This window comes from Microtus ochrogaster, linkage group LG5 (genome assembly GCF_000317375.1).
Source record: "Microtus ochrogaster isolate Prairie Vole_2 linkage group LG5, MicOch1.0, whole genome shotgun sequence".
In the NCBI taxonomy this organism is placed as follows: domain Eukaryota; kingdom Metazoa; phylum Chordata; class Mammalia; order Rodentia; family Cricetidae; genus Microtus; species Microtus ochrogaster.
The window spans coordinates 53,772,420-53,789,496 of record NC_022031.1 but is presented as its reverse complement, the minus strand read 5'-3'; the positions used below and the strand labels follow the sequence as shown (position 1 = coordinate 53,789,496).

The window sequence follows — 17,077 nt, the reverse complement described above, 5'->3', positions numbered from 1 at the left end:
GGCCAGAAGAGGGCATTGAGACTGGGGTTACAGATGGTTATAAGCCTCTTGGATGCTGGAAATCAAACACAGGTCTTTAACAGAAGCAGCTAGTGTTCTAACCTGCTCAGCCATCTCTCCATTGATACTTTAAAAAAATATCTTTTTATTTTATTTTGAAATTTGTATCTGTAATTCTAACTGGCCTGGAACAAACGTTTAACTATCTTCCTGTACCTGCTTCTTGGGTACTGAGATTACAGACATATGCCACCGTGTCCACTTTAAACACAATTCAACTTCGGATCATCTTAATTTGACATAGTATCGTATGAATTCTCTTTGAGCCATTTGAGTTTTTTATTACATAGTTGAGATATTTAGTCCTCACATCATTTATGCCTCAAATCATTGGCATCATGTATGTTCAGTATTACTGTAGTATTTATAGAACAGTATTTCCCAAATATGTTGGCTATCATCTTTTAGCCTACCACTTAGAAGGGTAGAGGCATGGAAGATTGTGAGTTTGAGGCTAGCTTGTGCTACAAGGTAAGACCTGGTTTCAAACATTCAAAAAAAGTTTGACAAACATTTTTCTACTGTCATTTGTTATACAGTTTTTGCCATGGAAAGAAAGTATTTGGCAGCAGAAACAAAACAAAAAACAACAAAACAAGGTATAGCAGAGTTACAGATGTGACTGTTAGAACCTGAAGTTTGGTCTGTAAGTGGCTGTGAAACAGAATATTGACCGCAAAGACTACCAGAATGTTGGTGAGTTCTTGGCTATAAAACAGAAGCATAGAATGACATGAGTAAAGGCACGCAGACTCAGGGATTATTCCTCTCTCATCAATTTAAATGCCATGTCGGGAGCCATGGTGGTACTGGTGGAATGTCCATCAAATATATGTGCTTTCATGTCTGAGCAGATTTAATGAAGCTGGTTTTGGTTTTGAGAAGTATAGCATTAAAACAGGACCCAAGCATGTTCTGTTGGTGCTTTCCTGCTATTATGTTGTCAGGTTCAGGTATATGTTAGTAAGTAAAGATGAGACAAGAATAGAATGGAAGACAGGAGATAGAGACTTAATGACTTTTAGTTATGTGCTCAGGGAAGAAGTACTTAATCACATAATAGGCAACCAAGTAGATGGTTTACATGTCTTGTAATACATTGGCTAATAAAGAAGCTTCCAAAAATTAGCTATCTGGATGTATTCTGTCATTTTTTTGTAGTGCTAGACGTTGAATCTTGTGACTTGTGCCTGCTAAGCAAGGACTCTTAACAGTGAGGCACACGCCTAGCCTCTTAGTTGTTTTTTTAACTCGACTTTGTCTATTGTAAGACTTCTAGTAAGAGTGGAGTCAGCAGGTGCTTTGTGGTGAGTTTTTATGTTACAACAGTCAATTTTTATCTCTAGATAACATTTTTGGAACAGTTACTGTGAAGTTGGTATTGTACAAAATATCTTCTACTAAAACTTTTCTATAATATCTATGTGAAGTAGACATTAGCATCCCCATTTATATATTGAGAGTTAGAAATTTATTTTTTAAAAAAATAGAAATTTAACAGATGTGTATTGTAGGTGTAAATTTCTGTTCCGCAAGCCACTCCCAAATATCTGACACAGAGTTAATATGAATTATAAATGCTTGGCCAATAGCTCAGGCTTGTTACTAGCTAATGCTTGCATTTTAAATTAATCCATATTATCTATGTTTTGCCATGTGGGTTGGTACCTTTTCTCAGTACACCATGCCCATCTCGCTTTTCTCTTGTCTGCTCATGACTCCTGACTCCATCTTTTTCTCATCATTTTCTCTGTAGCTTTGGAGCCTGTCCTGGAACTCCCTTTGTAGACCAGGCTGGCCTCGAACTCACAGAGATCCCCCTGCCCTTGCCTCCTGAGTGCTGGGATTACAGGCGTGCTCCACCACTGCCCAGCTTCCCATCATTTTCAGCTTGTCTTTCCTTCCTAGCTTTATCCTGTTCAGCTATTGGCCAGTCAGCTTCTTTATTAAATCAATCACAGCAGCATATATTCACATAGTGTAGTATAGGAATATTCCACGTTCCCCCCTTTTTCAAATCTTCACAGTGTAAAAAAGGGTTATTCCATAGCAGTGTATTGATAAGTTTCTTTCTTCCTCCCCAGACCCTCATAATAAAGCTATTTATGTTTACTTCAGGGACAAGCTGGAGAAGAACCATTTCAGTGGTTTTTATAACTTTGAGTTAGAATACAAAATTGAGCTTTGTGAAGTTTTACTAAGGCAATATTAAACACAATAAGTAAATTTTTTATGGTGGTGTTAAGGATTGAAACTTGCCCAAGGGTCTTGTGCATGCTAAGCAAGTATTCCACTAATAAGCTTCATTTCTTGCCTACTAAATGTACGTGAATTAAGATACAAACTTTTATCTTGCTTGCACAGAATTTTGTATTTGCCGTACTGTGTCTAGTCTAAACTGTGGAGTAGGGAGAATGAAATAAAACCTTTCCATTTCCAGACATAACTGTGGTGCTCTAAAGCTGTGTCTTGGCCACCTAAAATATTAGCATCCAGGCTTCAGGTTGAGATAGACACAACTTGTCTCTTTGCTGGAGTGTAAACTCAAGACCTTGAACATGTTGATAAACTATCTACCACTATACTACATACCCAGCCCAGAGATATTTTTGAAAGAGTCAGTAGTATAAGCGCCAAGGCAGAGAGAAGGGGTTTGTAGAAATGGCAGCTTTAGGAAGAGGTTCTGTGATTAAAGAGAAGGTCTGTGGCAGAAGCTGAGTAATCTTGATTACTTATACAGCAGTCCCCTCAGTATTACTGCTGTAGAACTGACTTCCCACATTTCTTTCTAAATCAAAGATGATGATTCCCTTCAGTCAGATAGTCTTGTTTTGTCTATCTACTTCCCTATGGCTGACTTAAAAATACATGTACTTTGCCTTGTTGACATTTGAGTACATAGATACCAACCAGTCAAAATATTTTTTTATTTTCTTTCTGTTTTTTTTTTTTAAACTAGAAGACTGGGTATTACTGGAGATTAAGAGAATCTTGAATAACGCTTATATTGGTTGGTTAGGTGTTGATGCACAGTGGAAGTTTGATTTGTACGTTTCTGTACATATGTACTTGCATAGGAAACTGGTATTTTTATTTCAGTGACTACGATTTTACATGTTTTTAATAAGATATATTGTTTATATGCTGCCTTGGATACAAGGTGGTGACAGCACTTTTGTATTAGGCGTTACTAGATATTATTTGTATTTCTGCTTATGTTCATGGATTGGCTACAAATGGTTTGCTAAGAGCTGATACATGATTTAAGAACATGTTGATTCTCCTTGAAATCTTACAGGAAAGAAAACTTGTAAGATCCATCTTACAGAATTAAAAGATGTTTATTTTGAAATGGGGTTTTCCTGTGTAGTCCTAGCTAGCTTGAAATTGCTGTCTTTCTATGTAGACCTCAAAGCTGTCCTCAAACTCATCTACCTGCCTGTGCTATGATTAAAGATAGTATCATCACACCTGGCTTTTAGTGTGCTCTGGACGTTAGCATGAGTAAAGATGGCCAGTAAGTGTTGGCAGAGGTTTCTGTCCCACCAGGTCCCACAGCCATTTAGTCCCAAATAAATCACACAGAGGTCTACATTAATTATAAACTGATTGGCCTAGTATGTCAGGCTTCTTATTAGCTCTTATAACTTATATTAGCCCATGATTCTTGACTGTGTTAGTCACGTGGCTTGATACCTTTTTTTTGGCGAGGCAGTCACATCTTGTTTTCTTGCTTGTCTATGGCTGGGTCTCGACTGCAGACTGAAACTTACCTCTTCCCAGAATTCTACCACCTCTACTTCCTACCTAATCACCCCACCTACACCTCCTACCTGGCTACTGGCCAATCAGCGTTTTATTAAAAATAATACAAGTGACACAATAAAAGACCATTGTCCCACAGTAAGTTAAGTGTGGGAAAGAATTGTTTGTATTATGAATAGCAGGTTTTTATGTAGTACATATTTAATATATGTACCTAAAGTACCGACACTGTGCCAGCTCATGTAGACCCGGTTCTTTCCAGTAGGCTTTTAGGAGATGGGTTTTGCTTTTGAGAAATCATTCTTTTAGCTCTATTTAAAAAAAGCAAGTAAATAGGCAAGCCAATTTATTGATGAAAACTTCTACCTATAAGTAATTTTTGCATGCTTGTTGCTGCTGTCTGTTGTGCAATCTTTGCTGGAGGTTGGGTAGACAGAGGGTGAGAAGATTTGGAGACTAAGACACAGACTCAGAGAGATTCCCTTGCAGAAGCTCTTCATTGTAAAAAAATGTTTATGAGCTTAGGGAAATTAAACTGCTGCAGGAACGTTTCTGGTTGGTCCTTTTGAAACTGGCGATCACTACTAGTGTATTGTGATTGGCTAGGAGCACGAGTCTTCAGTTACTTTGCTTGTGGGCCAATTTTGCTAACATATTGTGAGCTTGCATGCACTTGCTTGTGCTTGCACTATTGCCCTACCTCACCATTATAATTTTTTGTCCTGTAGGTAGGAACCTGGAAGTGTTTGTAAACTTTGCTTTTATGTTGCAAATATTGTATTTTTCAGAAACTAGAAACAAAAACCTGGCTGTAAACGACTGTGCCTAGTATACCCACACTGTGTCTCAGTAGCTTCCTTCAGTTCCCACCTTGTTTCCGCTAGATTTCTGCCTTCCCTTTTCCTTCTTATTTGGCACTACAAGGAGTATATTATCTGAATTTGAGAAGAGGGCTGGAAGTCAGAATACTTTCCTCATTGTCCAGCCTGGAATGACAGAAGAGGGTGTGTTAACCTTAGCTAAGTCAGTTGTTTTTCTGTCTTTCTGGGACAAATTATAACCAGGGAGGTAACAGGCATAGTGGCACTTTTCCGTAATTTTAACATTCCTCAGGCTGAGACAGGGAGTGATCATAAGTTCAAGGTCAGACCCTGTCTCAAAATAAACAACAAAAAAATGTAAACATAACAAACAAGAAAAATATGTTCCAATAGAAGCTGTTGCTAATCCAATACTTAGAGATACTTGCCATTTTTGCATTGTTTTCCCTCTAAACAGTACCCTCAAAGTTTTCACTGCCCATCTGTGATTGTGTTACTTTTTGGGAGATGTCAAGAGACCAAGATTGTGTCTAAGGCTGGTCTGGAATTTAGAATAGTCCTCCTGGTTAAGTCTACCCAGTGCTGAGATTATATCATGAGTCATCACACCTATCTGTACTTGTGTTATGTATATTGTTGTTACAGCATTATTAGCCTTACTAAACACTACCCCATGTTTTCTTACAGTATCTACACTAGGAAATGAATAACCACAGGTTTATTAATTATAATAGTAAAGTATCTTTTATATACTTTAAACAAATTGTTTCATTTTGCAGAGAGGGATTGAGAACAGAATGTGTATGCCTAGATGTTTTGGACTCACTAAGTATACCAGATTGACCTTGAATTTTAAGAGAATTTGCTTAGATTAAAGGCAAATACCCCCTTGCCTGTCCACGGTTTTCTTATCATGGTCTTTATTGTACTGCATGGGTAGCTGTGCTCATGGTGCAATAGAAATTCAATATCTGGCTTTGTAGGCTTCTTGGCTTTGTATATTTTTCTTAGTTTTGTGTTTGCTAAGCCTGATAATTCTACTGATGCAGTTTTAAAGGAAAAAGGGTGGGTTTTCTAGTATTATTATTGAATTAAGTAAGATCTGAATTTATAAAATCTTTCTTACCCTCACAGATACCATTTCCTTTCTAGAAAAATTATAATTATTCATATTAAATTCATATCTTCATTATGAATGTTGAAAATTAATAAAAATGGTTTGCTTTTTGTTTTTTTGTGGAAATTTTAAAATATACAAAGTTAGAATATTTAGTGAGCCTTCTGTATCCTTCTCCCTTGTTTGTATACCATTCAATATTAAATTTATCTACCTTTCATGAACGAAATTCATTTCTGCTAACCTTGTTTCCTTTTTTTAATCAATTGTTTTCATTAAACTAATAGTTTAAATCAAATATCATCTTACACATTAGTTTTTTGGAGCTTATTTTGTCCTAACTACAATGCCAGCCATTATCAACCAAACAAAAGTGGGTTTATAAATACTATTAATTATATGTGTGTCAGGTAGGCATGCTGGTAACTGTGGAGGTCAGAGGCAGATGATTCCTTGAGTTAGGGGCCACTACCCAATGTGGTGCTGGGAACTGAGCTCAGGTCTCCTGGAAGAGCATCAATAGGAGAACTCTGAGCAACCCCTCTCTAGTCTCCACTCTAACAAAATTTTAAATATTTTTTGGATAATGGAGGTTTGTGCTGGAAATCAAACTATGCATGCACACCGGGCATGCATTTCATAGTTTCAAACTCCCAGCTTGAAAATTTTTAATTTAATTTCTAGCTCAGGATTAAATTTCTGTATTTACCTAAAATTTGGCTTTTATTAGTTGCTTTGGTTATTTCATCCCCCCCCCAGCAGGTCTATGCATGCATTATTTTTTAATTTATTTTAACTTATTATAAGCTTCCCTTTTTGAGGAAATAACTTATTGAAGAAAGTAAGTTGATGTCCTAGGGAATGGTTATCATTCTATGTTCAATTGATTGTTTTCTTACAAGCCTATTTTCTATTTTGCATTTACTGTATTGCTCATAGGTGTGTAATCTTTATTTCGTGGAGTAAGCCAGAAACTGTCGATAACTTTATCCAGTTAAATCATGTGAAATGTTTATATTAGCATGTTATGCTTAGAGTGAGTGCCAAGTGATCTCTGTGTTCATATCTCTCAGCCTTCTTTACCCATCAGAAGTATCTGTACACGTTTTCCCGATTGTTTTAATTAATTAATTTACATGTTATTGCATTTACAGTACATGTAGAAGTCAAAGGACAACTTTGGCATTGGTTCTGGCCTACCTTTACATTGTTCCAGGGATTGAACCATGTTGTAAGATCTGTTGATGTGTAGATCTGTTATTTTGGTGTGAAATGACTATCCCTGTGTTTCATCTGCACTATTGTTGGTGTTTTTCGATGTGTTTTGTGGTTAGCAGCTGGTTATCTTGAAGTACATTTTCTATAAGAAAGGTAAATGCTTAATTTTTCTCTCTAGTTTTTATGAGTTCTGAAACTAGTTCACCAAGTTGTTTATTTTGATTTTTAAATTACATATATTTATTTTGTATCTATGGTCATAGTACACACATCCTAATGTCTGATCTCTCAAATCTATTTTCTCTCCTACACGTGGATACTGGGGTTGATCTTAGGTTGTCATGTTTGGTGTAGGTGTGTTTACTTGCTTAGCTACCTCACTTGTCCCGGAGTTTTTGTTTGTTTGCTTACTTGCTTGCTTGTTTTCTAAGGTATTTTTAGAAACAGATGAGTTTTTATGGATTCGAGGCTATTCAGTTTTTGTAATATTTTTTAATGATTAAACTGTGCCAATGAAAGCCATTATAATGTTGGCTTTGCCATTTTGGCATGGCTGTACTAGTTTTACTTGCCCCATGGTGCACTAAGATGTTCTAAGCATATATGATTGGTACATTTTCTGCTCTGCTTTAGACAAATTCAGCCCCTTTTAATAGCCCATTTAGAAACCACCATGTGAATGTTCAGTGAGTTTACTCAGAACATTTTCTAGTTAGAAAAGTCTGTGAAAGACTGCCTTTCCTGTGGAGATGAACAGAAAACATGGTGATTCACATCAACAGACAAATCCCCAGTCCTGATGAACACCACCCCACTTCTATGAGAAACTAAGAGAACACTATATGTAATTGCAACTTTCACTGTAGCAAAAGATACAAGTTAAAATAAGTAAGACTGTGGCTTACAGAGCTATGGCCCAGAAACTTCAGAAGTCTGCCTGCTCACTTTTCTGCATTACTCAGAAAACTTTCCCCTCTCTTCTTTCTGTATGTTTAAGCATGCATTTCCTATCATTTTGACACTATTTATTCTAAAACTTGCTACCCTGTTCTATGATTGCTGATCTGCCACATGACTGATCATCACACTAACTTAGTTTAAATGGCGTGACCTTTTTCTTTCTTTTGTCTTCCCCCTACAGACAGCTCCTGAGGTTTATTTGCTGCCCTGCAATTTTTTTTCCTCCTTTTCAAAACAGGGAAGATAAGCAGATAGTAGAATCTGGAAAGGATTGGGACTGAGTCTCTTTTGCTGTCTTGTGGTGTCACAGTCTCATTTCCTTTAGAAACATTGGTTACTTTGAAGCCCATTTGGTGTGAAATCCCATGAACTTGGAGATGATTTGATGGATGTTGAGGACAGATCAGATCCCTTTTCAGATGAGATTGGTTCTTCACAGCATGGGTGCTGTGAATGCTAAAGCTGCTTTTGCTGCCTTGTTTTCATTGATGTTGCGAGAAATACATACCCTGGAAAGGATTATTCCCTGTTGGTACTATCATTTTCAAAATAATCTTCCTCCATCTCCCCGTGGTTGAAGCAGGACCTTGAGCACGTACCCTACTACTGAACTACAAGTACCCTACTACTGAACTACATTTCTAGCCCAGCCCTTTAACTTCTTTTTGTATTCCATGGTTCTGCCTTCCCCTCTGAAAATGTTGAGTTTGTTTTGGGTTTTTGTTTTTGTTGGTTTTTTTATTTGTTAATTTTAATAACTTTAGAATTGAACATGGGATCTTACAGTGCAGGCATTGCAAGTGTGTGCCAATTTTTCCAGTTCTGGCTGCTATTTTTTTAATTGAAATTATATAGCAAACTGAACTTGAACTCGGCCCCTGGGATTTTTATTTTCTGCATTTCTAACTCTAAGCACGCTATGTAACTTCTGAATCTTTCTTCATTTGCAAATAGAAACAAGAATAATTCTGTTTTACGTGTTGTGATAAATGAAGCAGTGTTTGTAAAACTATTTAGCATAATGATTTTAACTAACAGTCTCTTGGTGAGAGCAATGATTGCTAACTTTATGTATCGCATTCTTGAATGTGTAGATAATAAAAAGCGTTTGTGGTCAAAATCCATGCACTGACATATTTTAGACTACAGATATGGATGGAGCCCTATTATGTGACTTGGTTTCTCCTTGTTCTTGGGTGGAACTTTGTTACCTGCAGTTTATGGGCATATAAAGAATGGGGGTACAGATTCAAAAGGGAATTTCTCAGTAAAGCTGCCAGTCTTGCAATTCACAGCAGTCATCCCACATCAGCCTACTCAAAGTGCCAGTCTGGTATCTGTAAAACAGTGGATGAAACCATAGGCTTCCATATCTAAGTAGATTAGGGGTTGCTGCTCAACATATCATTAGAGGCTGTTAGACTTGAGCACCTATATGTATAAAATATGAGGTTTTGTGTGTGTGTGTCTGTAGCCTTGCCTAACCTTTAAGTAAGATGACCCTATGTAATGGAGTGTGCACACGTGTGTGTGTGTGTGTGTGTGTGTGTGTGTGTGTGTGTGTGTGTGTGTATTTTTTCCGGTGATTGAAGTTTATAGTAGTTTAGAGATTATGCTTATCTTGGTCATTGCAGTGTTATACTCTGTCTTTTGTCGTGCTTGATGTGTTTAGTATCGAATCTGTTAATGAGTAACAACCTTATTGGCAGCCAAATATGGCATGTAAATATAAAGTAGTGAATTGTTATGGCAAAGACATTGTAACCGTATAAACAAGATATATGGCCTGAGGAGTATGAGTGGGTAAAAGCAAGTTTATAGCATACTCTGATAACTATGAACTTGAATTTTTGGTTAGAAATGAGACATGTGCCTACAGTCCCAGTACTTGGAGCTTGAGCCACACTTAGAGCCAGTTTGGACTACATAGTGGGGCCATTTCTCAACATCAAAGAAACCAACAAAAGTTACGTGTTTTGGTATAGCAGTTTGACTTCTGAAACAAAATATTTCTGTTAAAAATAATCCTAAATAGAAGTGAGTGTTTATTGTGAGATTAAACCCTAAGGGGTAATAAGTAAATATAGTGTAATTTTGAGGGAATGCTTTGTTAGGCGTTATTAGTATTGCTGACTATGAAGCATTTATGATAATAAAAAATGATTAAGTGAAGGCGGTGGTGGCGCACGCCTTTAATCCCAGCACTCGGGAGGCAGAGGCAGGCGGATCTCTGTGAGTTTGAGACCAGCCTGGTCTACAGAGTTAGTTCCAGGACAGGCTCCAAAGCCACAGAGAAACCCTGTCTCTAAAAACCAAAAAACCAAAAAAAACAAAAAAAAAAAAAAAAGGAAATGATTCTGATACCCATGATGCACTTCTCAATTCTGTGATAGCCTACACGAAACTTTGTTCATTGTTACAGACTCAAGTATGTGACTTGCAGACAGCGATTTGCCATTCCTACTTTTTTTAAATCATTCCTCAAGACATGTTAGTATAAGTACATTTTAGTCAATGTTAATGTGTTAACTTTTCTGTGCCTGTGATAAAATACTATACCTCCTAACAACTTATACATGAAAGTGTTTATTTTGTATTAGTCTATCATGATGATGAGGCATGGAGGAACAAGAAGCTGAGATCATATTTTCAAGAGCAACCTGGCATTTGCTTTTGAGATAGATTCTCAAAGTCCTGCTCCAGTAATGGACTTTCTCTAGCAAGGCTCCACTTCCTAAAAGTTCTATAACCTCCCCAAACAGTACCACCAGTCAGGGACCAAATGTTCAAATATGTGAACCTGTGGGACATTTCTCATTTAGAGTCCCACATTCCATTCTCTGTGCCCATATGCTCATGTCTGTGTCATAATTAAAAACACCTTTACTCCAACTCCAAAGGTCCTCATCGTCTTTCTTAGTCTCAACAGTTTACAAGCCCAAAGTCTTTTCTCAGACTTAGGTGGCTTAGCCCTTCTAGATTTGCTTTGCCCGTAACAGGTAAGTAGGTAGTTAAATGTTTATGTTGGGCCAGGCCAAATTCAAGTCTTGGCTTTGAAAAGCTTCCTTTCTGATAAATGTGAAGAAATATATGAAAACATTGTAATGTATATAGAATATATAGCATAACTAATGAAGTGATGAATATCATATGATTGTCTATCAAAATGGGTGTATGTAAAGGTATGGCAGGAGGAAAGAGTAGTCAGAGTAGAATGGGTAATCACAGGGACCAGGGAAGACTACCCTCCTGAATACTCAGAGATGAGAGTTAGGAACTTGTCTGCTTTGAAGAATTTGACCAGTGTTGTATTTAGGTCTAGAAGGGTGAAGATAGGGAGTTTGCTGATTTAAATAGTACCATAATTATTGAAGGCAAAATAAAATGGAAGCCTTGGATTATGTAACTTTGAGCCAACACACTCATTAACTTAATGACATCAACTCCTTAGTCTTCTTACCATAAAATAACAATGACCATCTTTATAGGATTGTTTTTCTAAAGATCAAATGAAAGTATTTATGGAAACACATAGAAAACTAGGCATAGTAAAGCCTTATAATCCCAACATTGAAAATGTGAGACAGAAGGATAAAGACTTTGAGGGAAGTCTGGGCTATCTCCTGAAAACCTATTTAAAAAATCCATGAAAGCATATACAGTGATGGCTGCTGCTGTCAACTGATGTAGTAAGATTTACATAGCAGGAGAACCTGGGTTTACTTAGCATTTACAGCTAGGGTCCTTCTTTTGTCTTTGACCCTGTGTGCCCGCCCAAGGAGTCCCCATAACTTGCAGTTCTGTTGCTCTGCTCTGTGTCCTGAGTGTTTGTTATTGTAGTCTATACTACTACAAACTCGCAACCAGAGTTTCTGAAGGCAGTGAAGATTAGGTGTACTAGAGATGAAGAAATAAGAGCCAGATTGAGATTGTTTTAAACAAGGAGAAACTGATTTACCTCAGTAAATAGGAGTACATAATCTGTGACTATCTAAGTTTTAGGATTAATGGATAGATGTGCTAATGTCTGCCTGCTAAAAGTGCTGGGCAGCGTGCGATAGACTAGGTAAATGCAGATTCAATAAGCAGAGAGAAATTAAAAACTAAAAGCAAAGAGAATTAGGAGTTAGGTTTTACAAAGCCAGATGAAGATATGCATACTAGGAAATAAATTGGATATGCTGAGTTTCAGAAGAGTTTTTTTTTTAGAAGGGGTAATCAGCAATATTAGAATCTACATACAGCCATAGGAGTAGGCCACATTCTAGTCTAAACTGGAAGGAGACCTGATATTTCAAGTAGACATTGGTGACCCACATTATTATCTGCCTCATACTGTTCTCTTACATTGGTGTTTTTTTTTTGTTTGTTTGTTTTTTGTTTTTTGCCTTTTCTGTAGTCATAACATCTTTCTGATGTGGTTGTACTTACTGTATTATCTCTTGCTGAGTAAAAACTTACCATAAACCTGTTTATTTGAAGCAACATAAATATTGTATCTAGGGATTGTATCTTGTAGGTTGATCAGATGGGAAAAGCTCTTTTCAGAGTCAAGTAGTGTCAATTCAATTCGCTGAGAATTGTCAGACTGAAGTTCCTGCCTTCATGCTGTTTGTTAGCAAGCGGCCATTTTTTTTAAAGGTATAGCTCTCTATATGGCCACTTGCTAAGCAAGGTCGATAAAGGAAGTCAACTGTAAGATGGAAGGTTTAATTTTAATAACCATACACCTAATCCTGTCACTTTTTCTTATACTGTATTTATTAAAACCATAGGCTTTGCTTGCATCTTGAGGCAGTGGAAGGGTAGGTGTTGACTAATGAAAACCAGGATGTGGGGGTCCCAGAAATAACAACAGATGCTTATTTTATGGAGCTTGCCTGCTATTTTTATTCTTGTGTGCTTATGTGTGGATCTGGGTATGTGCATGCCACAGTTCATGTGGTGGGAATCACAGGATAATTTGAGGGAGCTGGTTCTCTTCCGCCATCGATCAACAGGCTTGGCAGCAAGTGGTCTATGTAACTCTGGAGCCATCTAGCCCAAACTAGGTACTGAAATGGTTCAATAATATTTATAAGTGGCTTATTTAAGTAATGAGGGTACATAAAGAGATTGGTCCATCAGAAGTTTGTACTACTTATACAGAGTTGGTTCCCAGCACCCATTTTGAGTGGCTCACTGCTGCCATACCTACAATTGCAGCTTTAGTGGGATCCCAGTGCCTTTAGCCTTAGTGGTCACTTGCCTTTACATGCATGTACACAAGTGTGTGAACACTCATACACAAATGCATCTTAAATAATTAAAATCTTTAAAAAGTTATGAGGTATTCCCAACGTAAAACCATCTGACTCTACAGCCTGGACTCCTCCTTGCAGTTGTTGCTCTGACTTTTTTCAATAATATTTTTATGGTTTATTTAACTTTGTTCTATGTGCATTGGTATGAAGGTGTCAGATCCCCTGGAACTAGATCTTCAGACAGTTGTGAGCTGCCATGTGGGTGCTGGGAATTGAATCCAGGTTCTCTGGAAGAGCAGTCAGTGCTCTTAACCACTGAGCATCTCTCCAGCCCCTCTGACTCTGTCTTTGGTGAAACCCGACATGATCTTGAATGATTCCTGTCACCATGCCTGTCTGATTATTATATTTAAGGTGTGAAAGATGGCTGTAGAAATAGCAATGTTTGTCTTTATGGGTCTGTATCCTAGTTGTGCTATGCATTCAGTGAATACGCAGGTGAGAAAATGTACCGAGGTACTAGACCAGGTAGAAAAGTGCTGTAATTGGCAGCGTCAGAGGAAGAGAACGCATAATTGCATGTTGTTTCATCATTGAATTATTTCTTTATAGTGACTCTGAAATTTGTCCTTTCCAGTTCTCTGAGGTTCACCAGTAGTGCCACTCAGTTGCCAATATCAAGCAAGCCCATATAAACCGTTTGTACTCTTTTAAGAAAGGCAATAATATTCTTCACGGAACTAGGGTAAGTCACGTACCTTCAGAACTGCAGTTTTGATCACTCACACTTGCCCATGAACTCCACTGATACTTATTATAGGTGCTTGGGATTTGAATTCAGATCCTGTTGCTTAAGCTGAAAGTGTCTTTACCTGATGAGCCATCTTCCTAGTCTAGTAATGGCTAATTCTAGTTTTTATTTATACACTGAAATAGGAAAAAGGATGAGCAGTGCCTTTGGGGGTTAAGTGTTAATTTGTTTTGAGATCAGAATCACTGCTTCCTAGGTTGGTCTGGAACTTAATATGTATCTGAGGCTGGCTTTGAATTCAAAGCCATCCTTTTGCCTTAACCTCCTGATTGCTGGGATTACAAGTATATAACCCCCACTCTACACACACACACACACACACACACACACACACACACACACACACATTTTATATTATTTTAGTCCTCAATAATGGATTAAACCTAGATGTTTTTGCATACAAGTCAATTTCTCTGTTGAACTACACCTCTAGGCACCCAAAATTTTTATTCTGAATACAGAAAGCAAGGAAAATTAATACACATTGTTTTTCTAGTGATGGGCCTTTTCCTCATGCAAACAAGCCAACTGTGCAATGTAGAAGTGTTAGGCGTTTCAGTAGTCTCATTTAAAAAAATATGAGTTGTCTGCGTTATCCAGTTCACTTCTAAAAATCAACCTACATTTTAAATTTTTGTGTGTTCTGTTGCGGTGATGAAGGTGTTTAACTTACTCTTGAATTACCCACTTTATTTTTTCCATTTAGGAAGTGCACCAGAGTGTGAGGTACGGCTCACAGATTCCAGAAAGATCATCATGAAGTTATATGTGTTTCTGGTTAACACTGGGACCACTCTAACATTTGACACTGAGCTAACTGTGCAAACGTGAGTTGTATTTCACTTTTCTCTGGTTTTTCATCCCAAATTTATACCATATTTTAAGAAAATATCCTATTGTAGTGTAGGGACGGCATAGTCAATAAGAACGCCTACCTTGCAAGCACAACATGACTTTAATGCCCAGAGCCCACATAGGAAGGCCAGTTGTCACGGTGTGTGGTTGTTATCACAGTTTTGGAAGGCCCCTGGGACTCACTGGTTAGACAGTCTAGCCTAATGCAAGAGAGTGAGAGATGCTGTTTCCAAGAAGGTAAATAAATCATCTTCCTGTGGATAGCATGAAGTTGTGACTTGTGTGCATGTGCATATATACCACACACATGTGCATATACATACAAACATTGAAAAGAAACCTCTTTCTAAAACAGCTAGAGAGTTGGCTTAGTGACTAAGCATGTGTTCTTGAAGAGAACAGTTTAGTCTCAGCTCTCATAGCTACAGATCCAGTTATGGGATTCCAGTGGTCTCTTCTGACCTCTACAGGCAACAGGCACATGTATAATGCCCAGTACACGCAAATACACACACAGAAAAGAAAAAAAACTTTTTTGTAACCAATCTATATTGAAAGTCACCAACTGGATGTGGTGAACACACTTTTTGCCCCAGCAGTTGACCCTGGAGATAGGCAGAAATCGGCCTTCCACATCAGCCAAAGATATACAATGAGATCTTATCTTAAAAAAAAACAAACAAACAAAAAAAGGGTTTTTCCTTATTCATCATGCATAATTGTTAGCATTCTGAAATGATAGGCTCAGATTTCTTAAATTGTGCTTGTGTCATTTTCATAACTATATTAGTAGTTATAATGAAGAACCTGCAATTCTAAACTGAACGTTTATTAGAGCAATATGCATTACTTTGTAGTTTTCAGTAATTTGTGTGTTTTAAAAACTTTGTGTTGTGCCAGGCGGTAGTGTCACATGCCATCAATCCCAACACTTGGGAGGCAATGAGACCAACCTGGTTTACAGAGAGAGGTCCTGGACAGGCTCCAAAGCTACACAGGGAAACCATGTCTAAAAAAGCAAAAAAAAAAAAAAAAAAAAAACCAAACCCCCAAACTTTGTGTTGCATTTTATTTCTTACTTTCTTACTGTATGTATTTATGTGTATACATGCATGTGCCAGTGAGTTTGTTTGGCTTATTAATGAGAGAATAAAACAAATGGAATTTATAAATTAATGCAGCTCATTTTTAATCGTTTTCTGCTTTGATTAAGATGTCAAAATTTGAATGTTCTCTTAAGCTTATATAGAAAGAAGAAACAAGTAGTACACACCATTTTTTTCAAAGCTACTTTCTTCATAGTAATGATATGATAGCATTACAGAATAAGCTAATCTCATATTGAATTTATTGCCAGTAACTCGAATCATACTTATTTTAAAGACAGCAGTGAGATGACTGGAGAGATGGCTCAGCACTTAAGAGCACTGTTGCTCTTGCAGAGGAATTAGAATCTGTTTGAACATGGTGACTCACAACCACCTGTAACTGTAGTTCCAGGGTATCTGGTGCTGTCTTCTGACCTCTGTGAATAAGAGACACACAAGTGGTGCACAGCTATCTGAGGGAAAAGCACATATACACAAACTAAAGAGGGTCTTTTGTTTTTGTTTGTCGTTAATGGTACTAAGGTTGAGCCTCACATAGTTCTCTCCCTGAGGATCCATAGTCAGTTAGTGAGTACTGGAAGCAGAGATTTTCTTTAGTAGTGGATGCACTGGTAAGTTGCCTAAACTCCTGTACACAATCCCTCACCCATGCTCTTCACGTAAACCTAATTCTAGAAATAAAAAGTGAGCGTGGCAGTAGGAAAAAGATGGGAAGTGGCTGGAAAGAGGAAGGAGGAGACTAATGAGAATGGGAGAGAAAAGGAGAAACTATGAGGATCTGCACAAGTGTCATAATGGAACACATTATGTATAATTAACGCGCTAATAGAAAGCTTTTTTAAAATGTCACTAAGGGAGCTTAGTGGGTGAAGGACGTTTCTGCTGTGTAAACAAGAGGACCTGAGTTTGGATTCCCAATGCCCATATAAAAAACCTGATGTTTCAGTGTTTCCTGTAACCCAGCCCGTTGTGGGGAAAGGGAAAGCAGGCAGAGATAGATGAATCCCTAGGGTGTGCTGTCCACCCAGTCTAGTCAAAACAGTGAACTTTTAGGTTCAGTGGAGGATAACCCACACCATCAACCCTTCATGTCCACATTCAGGCACAGGCGAACATAC

General features: G+C 37.6%; 1 protein-coding gene and 1 non-coding gene across 3 annotated transcripts in view; both read left to right on the top strand.

Moving 5' to 3' along the window:
• Positions 1-17,077, top strand: part of Rb1cc1 (RB1 inducible coiled-coil 1) — a 66,756-nt gene that overhangs the window by 10,608 nt on the left and 39,071 nt on the right. For both annotated transcript variants that reach the window (XM_005362244.2, XM_026786581.1), the window contains 2 exons: positions 13,822-13,929; positions 14,702-14,822. In XM_005362244.2, the coding sequence (XP_005362301.1) occupies positions 14,752-14,822 (71 nt within the window). In that variant the 5' untranslated portion in view covers positions 13,822-13,929; positions 14,702-14,751. The remainder of the gene's footprint in view (positions 1-13,821; positions 13,930-14,701; positions 14,823-17,077) is intronic.
• On the top strand, positions 5,571-5,697 carry LOC113457791. The gene has a single exon (XR_003378285.1). It is a non-coding gene; the product is annotated as a small nucleolar RNA SNORA8 (small nucleolar RNA).